This window comes from Synchiropus splendidus, chromosome 1, assembly GCF_027744825.2.
Source record: "Synchiropus splendidus isolate RoL2022-P1 chromosome 1, RoL_Sspl_1.0, whole genome shotgun sequence".
Classification (NCBI taxonomy): domain Eukaryota; kingdom Metazoa; phylum Chordata; class Actinopteri; order Syngnathiformes; family Callionymidae; genus Synchiropus; species Synchiropus splendidus.
This window is the reverse complement of record NC_071334.1, coordinates 50423787-50444600: the sequence shown is the minus strand read 5'-3', so window position 1 is coordinate 50444600 and position 20814 is coordinate 50423787. Positions and strand designations below refer to the sequence as shown.

At 44.3% G+C, this 20814-nt stretch overlaps 2 protein-coding genes across 2 annotated transcripts; both read right to left on the bottom strand.

The window, feature by feature from the left end:
* Positions 1 to 4257: 4257 nt before the first annotated feature.
* On the bottom strand, positions 4258 to 9015 carry hpxb (hemopexin b). Its single transcript, XM_053853008.1, has 10 exons — positions 8874 to 9015; positions 8599 to 8624; positions 7476 to 7559; positions 7243 to 7388; positions 7002 to 7155; positions 6697 to 6909; positions 6518 to 6610; positions 4851 to 4978; positions 4631 to 4778; positions 4258 to 4561 (listed from the first exon to the last, which is right to left on the bottom strand). The coding sequence occupies exons 1-10, from the start codon at positions 8936 to 8938 to the stop codon at positions 4335 to 4337; spliced, it is 1284 nt and encodes a 427-aa protein (XP_053708983.1). The 5' UTR covers positions 8939 to 9015; the 3' UTR covers positions 4258 to 4334.
* Positions 9016 to 9207: 192 nt separating this feature from the next.
* LOC128751776 (uncharacterized) lies at positions 9208 to 15114 on the bottom strand. Its single transcript, XM_053852996.1, has 3 exons — positions 15081 to 15114; positions 13283 to 13349; positions 9208 to 12935 (listed from the first exon to the last, which is right to left on the bottom strand). The coding sequence occupies exon 3, from the start codon at positions 12886 to 12888 to the stop codon at positions 10423 to 10425; it is 2466 nt and encodes an 821-aa protein (XP_053708971.1). The 5' UTR covers positions 12889 to 12935; positions 13283 to 13349; positions 15081 to 15114; the 3' UTR covers positions 9208 to 10422.
* Between the last annotated feature and the right edge of the window lie 5700 nt (positions 15115 to 20814).

The window sequence follows — 20814 nt, the reverse complement described above, 5'->3', positions numbered from 1 at the left end:
TGTCCAGAAGTATCTTTCCACTGTGTGAAGAGACGGAACTCATGAGTTTTAATGACAATGAGTTGGTGGGTAATGGGTAATGGATAGATGAGGTATCATGAAACAGTGTTGCTGGGTGGATGAAACTCTGTCCTGAATTTCAGAGGCCACCAGATGGCGCTGTTGGTTTAGAAATGATGTGAGGTTTCACTGAATTCGTTGTTTAAGCCCAAACATTTTACAGCATACAGCGCCATCTGGTGCCCTCTGAAAATCAGGACACTGTTTCATGAAGCCTCATCTACCATCCACTATCCCGAACCACCATGGAGATGCCTAGAATTAAAGACCCCTTCCCATCTGAGGCTTCTCTCACCGCAGATCAAGTTACTGGAACATTGTCACTGTCAAACTATCAATGGCGTCATACTGATGAGGACTGATCAGAGATACACAGCAAGTGTTAAGCAGCACATATATTTCAAATCTCTGGTATCAACCGTAGCCTCCTGATGCGCGGTAAACCATGGATGCTTTGCCAAAGACACGTGATCCTCTTGTGACACAGCGCCTTCATGATAACACCCCAGTTCTGAATGGGTGCTACCCAATATATGCTGCTGGATGTCTAGTGTCAATGTCACTCAAACCCTCAGGTCGCAGTTTGGATCTTGATGGACAAAAATGCTTCGTGGTGATGAGGCCGTTTTGTTGTTTCTGCTGGTGACTGTTGGAACGAGTGGCTGTTTAAATAATCCACGAAGAGGTGGGGTGTCAAACTCAACCAGCAAGGGGCTAGAATTGAAATCCAGCCCAGCTAGAGGCTCATCTGGCTATAGTTTTAGGATACAGGTTCTCTGTTGCAGGGTGCAGGTCCATTGTTTGACATCTATTGCCTCTGCCTTGATACAAGCAGAACGTGGCAGGTGACCTGGCGTTTGGTGGCCTTCAGATTCCTATTGAATGAAATCTTAAGCCAACAATACATTTAAAGCTCATGTGGGCGACATAAACTGACTTGGTTTGGCCCCTGGTCCTTGACTTTGACACATGGGACGTCGAGGACTTGTACACCTTAATAGGTCCGACCAGCTTTAGATAGGTTCAGACTCGCAGAGGACTGAAGAGTCTTGGCGCAGACAGAAGCAGGATTGAGAGACGAGGCAGGCCAACTAACTGTGTTCAAATGCAGAGCTAACCATGTTTGCACTTTCGTTTATAGACTACTTTTCTTGTCAACTAAAGTCGTCTCCTTATGTTTGTTGCCCTTGATCTGCAACAAAGAGGGGAATGCTGTTATATTTAGAGAGACATATTCTAAAGCAACCATCCCAGCCTGAGACACTGTTCTCAGACCTCACAGGCCTCTGAGATGCCGTCACCAGTTATTGGCATCTTTTCTGTTACATCAGGGTTAACTCATATCGCGTGTATAAATATGTACATAGTGACAAATAGTTAATGCAATAGTGCCTTGATTTATTTTACACTGACCCATGTTGTCACTGAAAACAATAGTTAGGCGTTAGTTTAGGCAAAAGGCTAGAAAACAAGACATCCTCAAAAACATTATGAGAAAAATACAAGTTTTCAGTGTGGAACTCATTTAAACCATTCATCTTTCAGACGCTTGTGCTTGCAGTGTTACAGATCCTGATACACTTTTGTTCAATGAGGATGTTGTTTTTATTTTCTTTTCTTTTTTTCTTCTAGGAAAAGAGTAGCTTCAGATTTTGAGGGGCAAAATGAAATGCATTTTGTTACTTTTGTTTCAAATGACTTGCAATAATCTTCCAACCACTGGTCACCAAAAGGCAAACGCTTATTTGCCTTTGCACTTTCTCAGGTTAAATTGACAGTTTCCGTTACTCGCAACACCATCTATGCATGTTCAAGACCAAACCATGTCTCATGAATAGAAGAGCACAATAGCCGTCACCACTCAGCCGCTGTGACGTGGCATGCTGAGATGGAAAATACAATCATATGTGAAGTTGCTTATAATGAGCCACACTGCCAATAGAAAGACGTGAGTTGCCGCCTGTATTAACGCAATCTATGGTGGAGGTATTCTTCTTGACATTTTTCACTTTTGATTAATAAAAACATATTGGTAGAAGCGAGATTTGTCCACATATTCTATAGTCTGGGCATGAAGGCTATTCTGCAAAACTTGCTGACAGCGATGGTGTTTGTGTTTCTCATCAGGCAGAGCTGCCAATAAACTACCAAAGCACCAGATGTTTTCTGTAGAGATGTTTTTATCTGTCGCCACTGCTACACCAGCTCTCGTCACCCAATATTTCCGACATACAAAATTCAGTTTGGAAGCTTTAATTTACAGTTCTGTTTACGAAAAGCATTGTTGAAATTTTCCCCCTCAGAAAGACATTATGTTTGTCTCTAAACAAGTTGAATCAGAGGTCGGTTATTTATTTTTAATGTTTGATTTCGATCATGACCTTGATGTTCTGAGCTGTTTTAGTCTTTTTGATATGACATTTGCACGTTTGCTGGACCGTTGTCTGAGAAAATACAGAGGTACATTAAAAAAAGGGGGATAGAAAGATAGCAACACATTTTATTTATAAAGGTAACGATCGGTATTAACGCGAGGCTACAGTAAGAGTCCAAACTGCTGTAAGACAGAGGTTGTGTGATGGGACTATCATGGCGTCCCCTTGATGAGGGACACATGTAAAAACAGTAGAGGAAGCAACCTGCTTTAATCCACTTGGCAGGGCTCTCTGATGGGTTGGATGGTGCTTTGCAACAAATCTGTTTGTTTTAGAACATGTGGATGTAAATGGTCATTTTCTTCGGATGTTTACAGAACTGCAACTGAATAAAATTTTGGTAACATATCGGCTTTGTTATGTTTCACTGATGTTAGTTGCCAACTCATGAAATGCCAGTGGAGGCAGCGGTTCACTAATGATTCAAACACTTTTGACTCCATTTGGTCGAAAGACCATCGCACAGAAGGAAGCCGGCAAACAATTATCCATCCCAGTCATTGAACATACCCAGCACCAGGTGTGAAGGTGACCTCAGATCCTCTAAAGGTCCATTTAGGCTCAACGTTACGTAGGGACCTGGATAGGGACGGAGCCTTCTGTCTGTGCTCTGCCTTCATTTCATCCATATTTCCGCACGCTTCCACAAAGCTTACAGATACTGACCAATTGGAGCAGTACCACCGGAAACCATGGGGGGCAGTGTTGCCGTTGCTACCCGATAAGTTGCTCCAATTAGTCATGAAGAAAGGGGATGCATTTAACGGATTCACTGACCACCGCTGACTCCGTTTCTTCCACATTCGCCATGTTGGTTTTGAAGTTTGTTGTTGACATAAACCTGGGACCGTGGGCTGCTCCACCTGGTGGATATATTGATGAAAAGCAACATAAAAAAACGCATGGAAGCATGTGATCAGTGATGGTAACATGGTTTGTTTGTACATAACAGGAGCATTGAATGGGCCTTTACCAGGGTGGAGCAGTATTCATTTCAGGGATAATCTGAAGTCTGAAGTTTCATCATTCACTTTATGTTTCACAATATTCAACCCCCTGATGATTGAAATCTCAACTCAGCACCAATTGGTGGAGTGTTAAGCGGCGAAATCATGTTCACATTATTCGATAGCAAGTTGCTCTGCATGTGTGTGTCCTCGCCGCTTCGCACGCTAAGCAGTGCTGAGGCCAGCGCTTCCCTCATTGTTTCTGAAAGTCCCGTGGATTTAGGTGCAACAAAAAGCCCTCCAGGGAGTGAAAGGCCTTGAATGGCTGCTAATACCACCGTCACCCCGGGACCATTGCAAAATGCAGTGGCGACCCTCCATGTACTTGACCTACGCACAGGCACGAGTCCAAACATTACATGTCTACAATGGTATCATGCCGCTCTGTTCCTCTAAATAGGTTTTCAGTGAGACAATCTTTTGCATATACTTTCAATGGACTCCAGCTTGCTGAGGTAAAACAGGAGAAAAACACCAATGCAGGTGTAGTATATAGAAAAAAAACTCCTCAAAATCAAGAGTTTCAAAAAAAGGTAACAGTTTTCTAAATAGCTGACCTTGGCTAACATCTGACATGGTGACACACAGGCACCCTGTTGAGTTTGAATGTTCTCAGTGTGTTCCTCATGGCAAGACAAATGACCAGGTGAGTCTCCACCCACAGGAGTGACCCAGGACGGCGGATTCCAGTCGCCCTGGAGCTCCAGGAATAAGGATTGATGGCTCCATAGGAATTAGCAATCTTCACTCTGAGGTTCTTTTGGAAGCGTTTTTTATTCGCATCATTATACTCAACATGATGTCATGGCCACACTTCCTGCTGTTTTCCCCTTCAATCCTGACAGCCCATGACGGCTGAAGTGATTTTTAGGGGCACTGGAGCTGTACTGCTTGTGACCAAAGAGAGTTCACTCTCATACTTGTAATAATCAGATCCCTTGAACAGATGAATTCCATTTGGGCCACAAAGAGCAGCGTCGATGTCCTTCAGTGGCAGAGTATGCTCCTGCGTCACCACCCTCGGGGTGGCGGTCAAGTCAACAGCTCGCACCCGGTCGCCTGATGAAGAGAGTGTAGTTCAAATGAAGAAGGTTCATCCCTGAATCTTAGACAACGTTGAAGACAAACCTTGGATGATGTGAACCGTGTGCTTGTTGGGGCAGAGGAAAGCAGCGTCGACGTCAACCTCAACACCAAGCTCCTCAGCGAGGGATTTAGGGTACCCTTCCATCAGGGTGTAGTGGGCGCCTCCCTTGTAGATGTAGGTCTGATTACCCTGGACAGATTGGATTGGAAGGAGCAGAAGTCAGCGGGGGTCAGTTTGGACCAGGGTGACTTCAGTGTCTACCTTGATGAAGTACATTTTGTCACCATAAAAGAACACTGCGTCCACACTGGGCACTTCGCTCCACGTTCTTCTGATGGGGAAGGCATGGAGGCCGTCACGGCGGCTGTCCAGGCGCATGTAGATGGAGCCTGCACGTGGGACAAGGGGTGATGGCCAACGGAAAGGAAATTAGTTTGGGAATATGCAACACTATCATGGAAAACTACTGCCCCGCACTTTCTCTGTCGGCAAAATGAGTCGCCTCTTTTTTTGTTTTGTTTTGTTGAGTTACAAAGAAAGCAGTTTTAGTTTCATTTATTTTTACACAAATACAAAACAGACACTTGAATAAAAAAAAAATGTAAATGTTGGCCCTCTAGTCTTCTCTCTTTTATCTCACCGAGCCAGACATGACAGTGCTCAGCTGCGAGACACTGCGCAGAGCTTGAGTTGCCTTAATTTCCAGCAACATCTGCCGGTGCAGCCACGTGTTCTACACATATTTTTATTCAGCCTGGTGATTACGGTGTTTGAGTTGAGTTTGTCTTCCTTCCAAAGGGTGAATCATTTTTGGTCTGGACTTTGGAACATTTGAGACATTGAACTATTAGTAGTATTTGTACTAATGCATTATTTACCGGTTCTTGTTCTGACCTTGACAGACTGACAGTGTAAATGTTTAGAAAGTGTCTGTCATACGAACTGAAGAGGTTTTAAGCATCATTAGATGTTGTCTTGTATACACACACAAACAAATACAGTCAATGTTTTTAATTTTTTGGGGGGACAATTCATTGACTTTCATGGTTTCCTCAGCCTCTCCCCCTAAACCTAACCATCCGAAGCACATGGCTGATCTGAACTAGTGTGGAAGCTCTGAACTGCCATGGGAAGTTATTTTTATTTATGTATTATCTCGTTCGTATGAGATAATTATTACGTTTGTATGAGAAAAAAACATGTTCGTACGAGATAATCATTCCGTTCGCACGTGGGGTGACCAGTGACCGCCGAGCGTATGCTCCCACAGCACCTGCTTCTCAATGGACGGACACATTGGTACGCTGTGCAGCTCCTTGAGAAGCTGCGGACTGTCAGAAGACCACATTAAGAAGCTCCAGGATAACAAAGTCTGAAACGCGTGTCAGTGAATTCATTTCATTTGGCCTGTTGGCTGGACAGTCCGGCATTTAAATGCTCAGTCCATTAAGAAGCAGGTGCCGTCGGAGGATCATTTCGCTGGTCTCTGGCAATATGAATACGTGGAACTATAAAGTAGTGATGGGAAGGTGGCACAGGTGTTGCTGGGTTGATGAAACCGCGTTTCATGACACGGTGCTCCAATTTTCAGAGGCCACTAGATGGCGCTCTTGGTTTAGAAATGATGTGAGGTTGCATTGAATTAGTTGTTCAAGTCCAAACAGTCTACAGCAAACAGTGCCACCTAGTGGCCTCTGAAAATCAGTACACTGTTTCATGAAACCTCATCAGCCCTTCAATACTGTGTCATGAAACCTCATCTACCCATTAGTACTGTAAAGATGGTATCTTTGATTCCCCAGGTACTTGTGGCATAAGTATGAAAGACTCTGCTAGCTGAGGAATTAGCACAATGCACTATAATAAGAGAGAAAGACCTTCAAAGACAATGTGTGTCAACAACAGAGCAGACGCTGATTCGCCTTTACCTGCAAAGAAATATGATTTTCCTGAATCATCCGTGGTGATGGCATCCAGTTTCACCTCACTGCACTTAGGGGTCGAGTAACCTTCTCCATGACCTGAAAGGAAAGAGATTCCACGCTGGCTGTAAAACCATGAATTCCCTCGTGTGTCATTAGTTTCCAATGCTGGTCATCAAACTCACTGAAATCCGGACATTTCATAAAGTAGCGGCGGGCGTCCTTTGGGTAGGCGCCGGTCACATCGCCGGTGACAGGATGGAACCTGGTGAAGTTGTGCCCGTGGAAACAGTAGTAGTGTTCCAACCAACGCAGAGCAGACGTGCAGCGGGGCAGGTGAGACCATGTCTTGGTCTTCACAGCCTTTGTGGTGATATCGTAAATGTGCACCTGGTTTTCTTCAGACAGCGAGATTCAAATCCACGTTTCATTCTGTGGCAAAGAACTGAGTGTCGTATGAAATTGGAGGTTTTGAAAAAGGCAGATCTACCCTTAAAGAAGAGAACAGAGTCAGTTTTGCACTCTCCTGAAGGACACTCCACCACTGCGTCCACATGACTCGGGATACCAGGGAAATCTTCTTGAAGTTCTTTGGGGTAGCCCTCCTCTAAAGTGTGGTTGTAGTAGCTTAACACCTTGTCACCCTGGGGGTTTGCACAGAAGCCAGAGTCAACCATTGACTGCTGTGAAATCCACCCTGACAAAGTGCGATGTCAGAGACGTCATGGCACCTGGAAGAAGAAGATGTGATCGTGGGATTTGGGGTCATCTTTGTTGTGCATGCGGAAGGCGGCATCGACGTGGATGCTGCCAAGATCGTGAAAGAAGTCACTTGACCTGTGTGCTGGACCATCGAACCCCTTCCAGAGGTGAGTGCCTGAATGGTAGTGTTTAGTAAGCAAACTTGGAAAGACTTCAAATGAAGGAGAGTATTAAAAAACAAAAAGAGATCATGATTCAGCACCTTGGAAGAAGAAGTAGTTTCCTTTTTCATCAGGTGTGATGGCGTCAAAAGCAAGTCCCTCGCACCTGTCCAGCTGAGCTGTAGCTACATTGGAAAAGAGACAAAATTGAATGAATGAATGAATATTCATTCCAGTCCCACATCATACAAGCTACAACTCTTTCATCTAAACATGAATGATACGGTGCCAGGTCGTAGCAGACAATAAAGAATTACGGAATCAAACGCAATGTTCTGAGGCAGTTCTTTCCGCAGAAAAAAACGTGTAATTTAGAATGAACATTAACAGCCGACGAAATAAAAACAAATATGTGAGTGAATTTCGCCAACAGAAGTGGCTCTTAACTCCAGCAACGTACTAGTAAACTTTTTTTTTCAATTTTACATATGCTGATGTCCCAACCGTGGACTTAAGCTCTGCCCCACACTCTGGGTCCCTTTTGTCCCACGAACATAGTCTGCCATACTAGTTTTAATCAGTTTCAGATTTTGAAAAATGCTTAGTTTCAGTTTGGTTTTTATTATTTTTTTCCCCTTAAATATGGGTTATATGTCAGATGGGAGATTGAAATAAGTCACAAGAAACACTTGGTTATTATTGAGTTGACCATTTAAAAAATATGTCCGCCCTTTGAAAGGTGTCACCATTGGTAATTCTCCCTCAGGCGCTGTCGCGGCCGCCACCCAGCAGGGAGCCCTGAGCCACCATACCTCTGCCTCTCACTTGAACACAGCTGGTGCAGACAGTCAAGGTCAAGTTTGGACTGATCAACGTTGTGACTAAAGAGCTTTTCTCACTAGTTGCTTGACTGTTCTGAAATATAAACTCCTCTCTCATGCGTTGAGCTGTGGAGGTATGTAAAGGGCATGAAACCACACACTCACACTGCCAGGCAAGAAAGCACAGTAAGAATCTTGATAGTCATGGAACTATTTTGGTAGCTGACGTCGCTAAGCACTGCACCCAACTGGGCCCAGCCCCCCATCTTGAAAGTGCCGATGAAATGTACAACAAAATGATAATCTTTTTGCCTGAAACAAAACAACAAAAGAGCAAAGTAGCTGTCTTCCAGTGGGCTTATGTCACATCTTTGCATTCATGAGGGGTGTTGAACACACATACCTTCATCTGGGTTGTCCTCTGCAGGCCTGTAAAGAATTGCAAAAATGGTATGTTTTGGTAAGATTTTCATGTTCTGAGCCTTTTTGCTACATCATGTTACCTGTGACATCACACTGATGAAATGAACTAAGTTCTCAGTGTGCTGTACTGTGTTCTACCGTGTGCATTGAAGGCTTGGAATGAATGTACATGTTGACAAAATATTCATTTCAAGGTCCATTGTTTAAATGGCAGGGTCTCATCTCATATGAGCTGTGAAAAAGACAACTACTCACGCTGGGGCGCAGTTGGCAAGGCTCACCCAGATGCAGACGACCAGAGTTTTGGCGATCAGCTTCATGTTCCAGGATCCTCGGTTCAGGATTCCACAGAGGAGGCCGCTGATAGCCGACTCACTTTTATACTGCAGGGGTTCAGAGGTTAGAGCTGTTTGTTTGCCTGGGCCAGTTACACAGGCTGCGCCCGGTGACTCAGGGGACTTTTCCTCTCAGAAACCAGTCTGGTCCCTCAAGTGAGTGTTTTTTTTTTTTTCAATAAAACGTTCTGTTCTATTAAACAAACAAAACATCGAGCCAAGTTGTTACTTAACTGAGTTTATTCAGAGACAAGAATAAACTATAGGTTCAATGGAAACTAATTTGCTGGCAAGAATACATTTGTCCAGGGACCATGCCGGGCGAAACACATTGGTCTGTGTGTGATTTTAGACATCGGAAGAAGCTCAATAACATCTCTTCATTCTATCACTCAAAGCTGATTTTTAGAGCCAAAAATGACGGGAAATTGACATTTAATTGTTTTGGGGTGTTATGTCATATTGACCAAAACCAGAGTGATATATCCCCACATTATTTCTGTGTTCAGTATCTGCCTGTCCGTATGTTAGTTAACAAAAATAAGGTTTTCATTTACACTTTTGAACTTCTGGTTTCATTTTGGTGGTCTTCTGGTTTTGTTGCATGAACTTTTTCCGTGATTTGTCAATGTGTTGAGGTGTCACAATGCATCATACGTCACTTATTGACCATTTGTGGTCCAGTGGACTTTTGGAAGGAGTCAGCCTTCCCGTGCATGTTGACACTGAAGTATTTCAATAGAGTGAAGTGTTCAATAGGAGGGGTTTGCTCATCCGGGTGAAGGCCCATTTATTGTGTCTGTGCTCTGCCTGCATTGCCTCCGTGTTTCTGCAGGTATCTGCAAAGCTTATGGATACGGACCAAACAGAGCAGTACCACCAGAAACCATGGGGGGCAGTGTTGCTGTTACTATCCGATATCTAGTTCCAAGATACGAAGAAGATATAACAATGATGGAAATTCTCTCTCTCTATATATATATACACATATATATGTATAGTCTACCACTTTCGATGTATTCAACGGCCTCACCGACCACTAACCAACTGACCACCAACTTACAATTTAAAACACAGCAAAAAAAGATTCTCTAATTCCTAATTCCTATATTCGCTAATTTCCTGAGCTAAAAATGTTTATATTTGGATTAAAATATTGCCGACTTAACCTACAGCTACTGTGATCATTTTAGAGTGATTATTTTACAAACCTATCAATTCACAAAGGTTTTTTTTTTCGGTGAACACATTCAAATGAGTCAGCAAGTTAGTTCAACACCATTTGTTCCTCCAGTCAGCCATTACCCTCAGCTTATGTATGTTTCATTCTTAAACTTGAAATCAACTACTTCATCTCACTTTGAAAACCTTGTTCGTAACTGGTATGATGTCTACAACTGTGGCCGCATCTTTAGCCCAGAAAATCTTGATAAAGTGATGCCTTCATTTGAATATCTTGGGCTCTGACTTCACTTGTAGCGGTAGATTTTGATTGAATGATTCATGCTGTCAGACACAGCCATGTGACCCTCAGGAAGTAAAGCCAGACCCCTTGGACTGCTGAGATTATCATTCACTATGGGCCAGCCAACACCTGTTGCAGGGTAGATTAAAATGCGGTGGTGCTGCTTGCCCCAATCTGCCACAAGAACATCTCCATCACTGTCAATGCAAAGGCCCCAAGGACACGAGAGGACTGGTCCCAGACCTGAGCAGACGCCAAGGATTCTGATGGTGGTCCACCCAGGTTCTAGGACACGTATGCATGGGACACGTCCAGTTTCGTTCCCGCGTTCTGACACAGCCATTAACCCAGTGTTGAGACAGGCTGCCACCAGATACGGTCTGTGGTAACCTGAGACCACTGTGCGCTCCACCCGGGCTCCTGTTTTGTGATCAAGCTTCAGGGATGTCAAGGTCCCACGCTTGATATCTGCCACCAGGAATTCATCTTCACGTGTCACTGTCACCCCTCTTGGGGCATCAAGCTCTTCGTTGGTGCAACCGATTGCTGTGCCCCCGAAGGTTTGCAGGAGACGTCCATGTCGGCTGAACACCAGCAAAGCTCGTTCGGCTGCACAGGTCAGAGCGATCAGACCTTTTGAGTTTACGGCCACATCAAAGTAATTGCAGATGCGTGAAGACCTTTCAGATCCCGAGGGCGAAACCTGTTGGACGACATTCTTCTGGAGGTCGGTCACCTGAACACGTGCGTTTCCACAGTCCACCACAAACAACTGGCCTTTGATGGTTGCATGGACACCACTTGGGAGGTTGAAGTCAGTTCGGCCAGTTCCTTGTTTTCCAATTTGCTTAACCAGACTTGCTGAATCGAGTGCACCGGAACCACCCTCCTCACTGTGCCCTTTTGATTCTGCATCCACTTTCCTGTCCTGGTCTTGCTCTGAACCCTTGATGGGATGTATTTTGTCACCTTCGATGGCTGACATGGACATCGATCTGCTGACTCGATGTGAACCCAAATCCATTACAACTGGAGTCTGGGTTCTGGACTGCTCAACCGGGCTTCTTTGCCATTGATCAGGCATGGAAGGTTCCATCGCAATTTGCATCCTGCTAATCTTCCTCTCAACTTTGCATTCAGGCCCGTCACTTTGTGTCACAGGCTGCATCTTAGTTGGGAGGTCAGCAGTGGAGTTCATTTGCGCTGGAGATGTGACTCTGTCGGTGTAGCAGGAGTCCTCACTGTCTACAGGTGACGGAGGACTTCCACTGTCCTCTGATGAACCACACTTCTTCTTGGACAAGGATAGCTGTCTGTTCGGAGAGAGGTCCACCAGGCTCCCTCTGGTAAAGGATCCTTTACGCCTATTTTTGGCTTCATCCTTGCATTGTTTTTCACTTGCCAGCTCTTGTGAATTTTTCTTCCCTTTTAGAATCAACCTTTTCTTGGCCACACATTGTTTACCATCTGACTCATCACCCTCAGATTCGCCTTGGCTGGACACCGGTGGCATTGCCAGAAACATGTCTTGCCCAATTGTGTCTGAGCACTCAGACTCAACTTCTTCGTCTTGGGAGGATTCGGATACACGCCGCTGTCTTGCTGTGGGAGAAATGGGCACTTTAGCATCCTCCTCGTTCTGCGTGGGGCTGGACAGACGCAGTTTTCTTATGACGCGCGTGTTTCCACTGACTGCTCTCATTCCCTCGTCCGGACTGTGGCGCGGTGAGGTTTTGTTTGGGGCCGGATCCTTCCTTATTTCAAGGGGTGTCCGGTTTAGAAAGGCTTTATCTCCAGAGTGTAGAGCACACTTCTGACCTTGGACACCGCAGACTCCGATGGGATAGGTCATGCCTTGCTCCTGGACCTCCACCTCTCCCAAGCAGAAGGTGTTAGACTGTGGGCTTGGTAAGAAGCGCACCCTCTTCATTGTCAGAGATATCTCCCAGGGTTGGGTGACCTCCGCCACTCCTCTCTGGAGCTGATATTTGTTTGCGCCTGCTGCAGATGCTCCCCATCTAAGTATCTGCTCCTTGAGTTGCCCAATCTTTCGAAGCTGCTGATCAACCAGTGACTGTACCACACGAACCGCAGCTGAATTCTCCCTTTTCAGCTGACTCATCTGCCGTTGGGCTTCTCTGTGGTCTTTATCCACCTTCTCCAGAAGCCGGCGCTCCTCTCTCTGAGCCCCGATCACTGCATTGTCCAACTCACGGTTCACCTCCTCCACTTCAGCTTGCTGCCGCTCCCTCAGACTCTGCAATTCTTTCTCGCCCTGCTCCAGGTTGGTAAGTGCCTGAGTCACCCACGGTGGAGGGGCAGTCAGAGGCTCGGGTGAGAAAATGGATTCACGTGAGGTGAAAGATGAGAGCAATGGAGATGCATGGTCTTGTTTTTTTGGAGTGCTCTGCGTCAGCAAGGCAGAGAACCCCAGGAGGGCTCTTCTCTCAGAGTGAGAACGCATCAACATGGTGGAGGTTCGGGGGCGCGGATATCTCTTCCAGAAGCTTTCAGATTCTGAAACATAAAACGAAACAATCGGATTATAAGACAGTTTTTTTTTCACATTGTTTTGTAGTCAGCTGGTCAACCTATTTTTTTCAGCCGGACGCCTTAAATTTCGGAGCCCATGTAGAGCCCTAATCATAGTGCCATCATACTGGTTTCTCTGAAAAGGTTGCTTTGGAATAAGATGGAAATTTGTGATTCTCATGTCTTCGTGGACCCTTGGCTTTGCCATCGCAGCCGGAACATTTGTCTTAAAGTCGCACACTTTTCACTGGATGATGCGACATTGAACATCTGTGGTATTGATGGGATTTCAGAGGAGGGACTGGCCCTAGACCCTGCTAGAGGCCTCGTACCTTTGTTGCCTGGCACGCGGCTGCTGTTGTGCTTGAGTCCAGTTGATCTGAATCCGTGGTTCCGGTCCTAGCGGACGCAAATGTTATCGGTACAGCACAGATTTAGCATCATGAAACTGTGATTCTGTCAGAATGTTTTATGAAATGAATATATATATATATATATATATATATATATATATATATATATATATATATATCACTATACAACTATTTTCAACTCTGGTGTATTTTATGGTACAAAAAAACAATCTAAAATAGTCAACCGAATCGACAAAAAAATAAAAATATATAACTGGATATAAGTCGTATTCCAGTTTCACAATGAGCTCTTTCAACACAATCATCAGAAACATTCCCATGTGATCAGTTTTATAGTTTTACTCTGACTCCAGGAGGGGCCGCATAAATACAGTCAAAAGGCCACATTTTGGCTCCTGGGCCACACTTTGTCATGCGCTGCTATAAACTGTGGTATTGCATGAGTGAATTCATTTAAAAGATAACAATGGAGGAGCAATTGTTATGGAGATATAGGAGCCCACCAGTCTTTCTCCCGTGTGAGGACAAGTTTGGGGATGTTGAGAATGTGAGAGTGGAATATATACAAATGAACTTTCGACTGTTTCAAGGAAATATCTTGGAGTAAATTGCCATCCTTACAAAAGAGTTTCGTTGCACTCGGTGCTAAACTCAGTCCAGCTGGAATACGAACTGAATCTTCTAATCTCTCCTGATGTGACACCAAAACCAACAAAGCGTATTTGCTCTGTTGTTTGCAGGTTTTGGAAATCTGGGTCACAGCCTCCCAGTGTTGCAACTTTATCCATGCAACACAATATTGGGTTTCTCCTGAGACACTGAAGTGCTCTCACATATCTGCTGTCCTCTTTCCCTCGATGTCGCTCATGTGTTCGGACGTGGCAGTGTCCCACCAATAATCCTGACCCTGTTTAGAGAAGGTCGTTTCTGTCCTTTAACCTCAGTCAGTCATGAGTTCTTTGACTGATTTGTCTAATCACATTTCTCCTTCTCACTCATCATCGACTTCAACCGTCTCAAATAGTGGCTTCCGAGGGCAGCACAGGCGCCCATTGTCACTTCTGGTGGAAGCTTCTCATCAGCTCTGGGCATTGAAACTCAAGCTCGGCCTTTCATCTCAAACGTGAGGAATGTGTGCCGCTGCCAGGGGAGCGGTCGCTCCATCCCTGAAGCCCTGACCTGCGGCAATATGGATCATATTGGGAGACAATGGTGGGTGAAGCAACACAACCCGTGGTCTCAGCTTTCCCGTGTCATGTGACCTCAGCGTGTCAGTGGATCAAGTTTGGTTCTCTTCTTCAGTGCTGATGCCACCAGAGCTTGTGTACTGAACCAGACTGTCGCAGTTGTTGCCCGTTTATGAGGAGAATGTAGGTCTCTGTCTCAGGAACAAATCCCTGTCAGCCTGCAGCAGAGAAGCACCGGGGTCGTCTCATGTTACTCCGCTTTAATGATGAATGAGACAGACTTGTTGCTATGCTACCGCTCAGGCTTTGCTCAGGTGCTGTGACCGCAGAATAAATGATACCATTCATAATTGAGTGGATGTTCAGCAACGTTCCAGAACATGGTAAAAAGTTTGTTTTATAACTTCAAAAAGAAAAAAACACACACACAGAGAAGCGAAGAGAAAGACGTGAATAACGTCTGTGTTTTTTTTAGCAGTAAAATAACACAATGAATGACTTGAGAAACAATCGACAAACATTTTTCTGAATCAAATAACATGAATAGCTTTGACCAAAAGAGGTCATACCTGAAGTCAGGGTCCGCTGCAGTGTGCGCCTCTGTCCTCCAGCTTCTGCTTCTTCATCCCACCTGCAGTCACTTCCCCCTCTCATTTGCCCTCCCTCTTTCCTTCATTCCATTTCACACGACGTTTCTGAACATCCCTCCACACACACACAAGCTTTCAATTTACAATGAAGAGTACTCACAGGCGTTTTAAGTCTGTTCTACAACTAGATTTGGTCTTTTAAACGGAACTGCTGAATAGCATTTCATGTGATCTCATTCAGAAATGATTACAAATCAAACCGTTAATTTGATTCATACAAACAGAGACGAATAGGTTTTCACTCGTGGACTTATTTTAGGTTTTTTTTTCCCCCTTGCGCTTTAACACAAAGATCCCATGAAGAAGAAAAGGATTTGTTTCGCTTCAATCTCGTTTTTTTTTTTTTCTTTTACAGTTAAACCTCAACTCAAACAACGCAATAATGTAATAATAATAATAGAATGTTTGGTGAGGACTATATAATTTTGTTATTTTGTCAAACATTAGTTATGATTTTAACTAAATCGTAGCAAAGAACAAGCCAACTTTCATTCCAAGTTCAATACTCATATTGTCCACTAGATGACAGCAAATACAAATAGTTTAAACTTTCTTAAATTTTAACTGTTTCGCTAAACTACATTAGTTTGTGCAATGACGTGAGGTGTATAGATTGTATTAAATAAAGATCCATTTGAAAACAACTTTTCAATATTTTTTTTTTTTTAATGTCAGCGTTCTTACACAGCTGAAAACGTTTATGAATAAACGAGAGCGATAAATCTAATTTCAGGTAAATAAGTGGGTTCTTTTTTTTAATTGGTTCCGAAGCTCGAAAACTGACCTTCAGGTGTCGGCTCAGTTCGTAGGGCGAGTGAGGAGCGGTTCAGGTTCAGGCTTTAAAGTTCGAAAAAGTTTGAAGCAGCGAGACGTTCCACAAGTAACGTAAACCATCTGAGACGACTGATCGAAATCAAATTGCTTTCTCACTTTAATCTTATATTTACATTGGAAATATCCGTTAGAGCGTTTTTATTATTATCATAATTTTTTTGAGGAGTTCATCTGACAAACCCCAAAATACAATGGTGGCTGAGTGGTGCAAAACAAAACACTAAATGTAAAAAAAACAAAACACACTTTCACAACAATCGCTAAAACAAAACACACAATTACAAAAGACGTCTGACCCGGACATGGTTTTATAAGTGTTGGATGCTGGAGGCGTCTCTCTGAGAAGACTATACCAAAAACCCTTGACATTCAATGGTGTAGTGGCACGACGACGTATTGGGCCATAGAAAAAAAATGTGGCAAACTCCTTTTTTTTCTATATTCTTCTATATTCTTCAAGAAGCAAGCCTTCTTGTTCAGCACAACAGTAGCAACAACCTAAGCTGTCATTGTGTTTTGGTCTGTGAAGGTGTATTTTGTGTCAGCGATCGATTGTTTTGTTCTCTGAATGTGTTTGTTTTAGTGATTGTGTGTTTAGTTTTGCCGACTGTGTTCCATTATGTGATTGTTTGGTGAAAGTGTGTTTTGTTTTGCTCCTCTCAGCCACCATAGGATCCATCATATAAGGTGCAACAGCAGGATGTGCCATGTTTGTTTGGAATCGAAGTTTAGGGGCTGCAGACAGCAGAGGCGTGACGCAGGTACAACCTACCTTTGACTTCTGGCCAATCACAGCAGAGTGGGCGTGGTCGGCAAGAACAAGATTTCAGCACAGTCCCCATCCATCCAAACCCCTTTTGGTTGGGTGGGGCTTATGCACTTTTTCTAAAGTCAATATTTCAAATCATAGAGGGTTTTGTGTATTGTTGGCCTAATGGGGCTTCACGAAACAGTGTCCTGGTTTGCAGAGCCCACTAGACTGCGCTCTCTGCTCTAAATTCAATGGATTTGAACAAACGTTTCAGTGAAACCTCACAACATTTTTCAAACAAGAGCACCATCTAGTGAAAATAAGGACACTGTTTCATGAAGCCTCATCAGGCCATCACTCGTATTGTGTAACCCCAAACATACTGATGTGATCTGTGAGGGTCCAATATCATTTTAAAAGACAGTGAAAAGGCAACAATACGCCCCCTCTAAATAAAAACTACGGGTCCTGGATTTTGTGTGGTTAAAACACTGTTCATGACTTGTCTGTGCTCATGTCTAAATCAATGTTTTGTTTTTTTTTTTAGCAAAAGTCTATTAAGTATCTGTAAGTAATGGAACATGAGCTCATACATTTTCTGTCGTCGCTGAATGTTCAAAAATGAAACCAAAAGTCTCATTGCTCAAGGACAGTAAGAAACTGGGGCCGGGCCAAACTTGTTTCAGCAAACCTTGAACTCTGAAGACTTGCCATTTCTGCCTCATCTTTTCCTCACAATGGAGTCTGGCTCTTTCAAGGTTTCTGCCTTCACTCCACAATTACCATAACCTGGCCTGGTCTGGTTTGTTGCGGCGCAAAAAAAGGCCCAGTAAAGATAGAATTTCCAATTTGTTGATTCCTCTCCTTTAAATTTTCGTAAGCATCCACAAGCATGTGGCTCATTGTGGTGTGCTGTCGGGTTAGCGGTCGTCCCTTCGTCCTAAAGCACATTTCTGTCTCAACACACACACTTCCTGACACACACCGCTCCCTGGACGCAGATGTCTCATGAGCCATCAGTGTATGTGGGTGTCACTCGGGGTCCTACAGGCTGCCAGTCGGGTGTTGTGAGTGATTATTTCTATCTTCCATTCTGTCAGCAGAGATGCGGACTCGCATGGGCCTTAGGTGGTCAGCCAGTTATTGACACCAGCATTAAAACTCCTCACTTCCAGATGCTGCTTCACCTCCAACGTCAGCGCAATGATATCAGCGCGTGGCAGAGAGTAATGACTCCAATAGTTACTGTAACGGCAGTAATGCGATTCAACATGGCATGTGTTTACATGTAAATAAATCAGTTGGCTGTATGACAGGGAAGCTAATGGCGTATTATTGCCAGAGACCCGGCAGCAGCTCAAGATGAAAACAAAGATTCAAGAAAATAAGAGTTGAAGGTTCCACACATGGATGTTGAAACATGGCGGTCAAGAACGTCAAATCGTCCTCTCTTCCACTTTGCATACGGCAGCCAATCGTACGTGATGAATATGGTAATGGTCCTCATTCTGCTGGGACTATCTCCTTTCAGAGGGAAGATCCAGTTCTGCTGGAGATTCGATTAATTCCTCTTCATGCCACTCCTCATTTTTGTTCCCCCCCCACCCCGCTCCCCTTAAAGTCCCCCATCCTCGCTAACACTTTCAGGCCGATGATATTAGACGAACAATCGCAGAAACAAAACGAGCTGGAACAACCACGATGGGAACAGATGGCACATAATTGCCTGGTGGAGGAAGCCAGGGAGTCAATTTTTACCCGTCCTGGGGGAGTTCACTTGCGAGGAGGGGAGAAAAAAGTGCAGGTGCATTTGTTTTGATCAGATATGGCCTGGAGGAAGCATCTGAGAAATATTCATCACACGCATGTTATTATTAAGGAGAGGCCTTTAACAAAGGCTCGGCGCCTGCGACCTGGGATGCAATCTTCAGCCTTCGTCGGGGCCAGGAGGCAGCCAGGAGCCACCTCACAAACAAATTCCAAACTCAAGTGCCGCTGAAACTTCGGCGTCCGACACGCACCGGAGCTGTTTGCTGCCTGTGATTTAATGTTCAACAGCTGAGCTTTCAAGCTCACTCACAGCGAGGAGAAAAGAAAAGTCAAACAGGATCATTTCATTTTCCAAAACAGACCACCTTTATTAAACACTGCAAATTCGGGTTTAAACTTTGTGCTTACTAACAAATACTTCTGCTGCTTGTCATATTGACCATTGGGTGGATTTCATCTGCCTCCACTCAGAGCCACACATTTTGTCTCCCAGCCTCAGAAAAGTGCTCTGTAAAGACAGAGCTGTTTCTGTCGTCCACACGAATTAACTTGAAACGATCGAAGAGGATGTAGTACATATCGCTCTCACAGGAAGGTTGCGTGCTAACATTAGCACATTAGCATAAGAAATGTATTGCCTTAAAAGACGAAGTGGTTGAGCTTTTATTTTAACTACTGTGAATGGGCGGAGTCATGAGAGAGTGGGCGGGGACACGTGTCTCTCACGTTTAGCAGCTCTTTGGTCACCTGTTCGGTGCCGCCAATGGGGGCAGCTAGCTTGGATTTCAGTTGTAGCTCATGTTTGGTGACGGATTGGGAAAATAAAGCTTTATTAACCTCGTGTTTGTTTGAGTAGGTGAACATATTAACTAGTGATGAGGTTTCATGAAACAGTGTCCTGATTTTCAGAGGCCACCCGATGGCGCTGTCTGCTGTAAAATGTTTGGACCAACGGGGCCATCTAGTGGACACTGTTTCATCAGCCCTTCAATACTGTTTCATGATGCCTCATCTACTCATCACTGGGGATAACAACACTTGTCACCAGAGTCAACTTTTGGGGAGAAACAGGGTGCAATGACGTCATCATTTTAATAAATACCCCCTGTCCACGCGAAGACGGGGACCCAGAGTTTTGAAAAATGTGTTCACTGAAAGTATTTTGACTGCTTGGTTCAGGATCAGATTATTGTGTTATGTGAGTATATACAAGACGTTCCCTGGCTCATGTGTAATGCAGTGTAATATTCATGACTCAGCAACAGAAGCAACTCTGACAGAGCTTCTCACCCTCGGACGAGACTCCAGTCAGTTCACACGTGATGTTCTTTGGACCGATAGAAGTCATGTCTGATGGAAAGAAGAGGGAATCCATAACATGAGTGATGGATTGATGAAGTTTCATGACACAGTGACCTGATTTTCGGGCCACCAGATGGCACTGTCTGCTGCAAAATGTTTGGACTCGAGCCACTAATTCAATAAAACCTCACATCATTTCTAAACCAAGAGCGCCATCTAGTGGCCTCTGAAAATCAGGACACTGTTTCATCCACCCTGCAATACTGTTTCATGATGCCTCATCTCCCCAACACTTCTCTTTACATCTCTCCAATGCTGGTCTGAACAGTTGTGAGGAGCATTAAAACGTATAGTATAGTCACAACCATGTGCTCGACCAAGCCAGCGGGACTTGTAGACATATGTAGTGCTGAGCAGCTGGCAGGAGCCGATCATCTATCTTTTACTTTTTTATTTTAAAAGGTGCTCTGCCGCTGAAGTGAAACGGCCTTGGAACTTTCCTGCATCCCTTGAGCATTAGGCTGCGGCGTGTGTCAGAGAGAAAAGGTGTTAAGTTGATTAGTCTGATGGCAGTTTAGCCTGGATCCCTCTCAAGGGTGAACTCGGACTACAAAGCTGGGTTGTTAGTGTGCAGCCTCTTCATCCTTGGACATGAATCAGTGGAATACAGTGCTGAGATGAAATCTTTTTTCTGCCCCCTCTAAGCTCTGACCACATCTGTTCAATTACCATCATGGAAAAGTGCATTACCATCGGCTTTGTTGTTGGAGATGCTTGATTTTCCCAGTAAGAAAGCAGATGAATTTGTAATGTTGTGATCCCCTCTGTTGTTGTGAATGTCTTCCGCGGACCGAGGCCCTCGGATCAGAATGAGCATTTTGATGAGCTGGAGGCGTCGCTTCTTTTTACAATCCCAAACTTGCGCAGCCTGCCCAATATCAAACTAATAAATTACAGCCCCCGTCTCCCACATAACTCACTGATAAATAAAAAAAG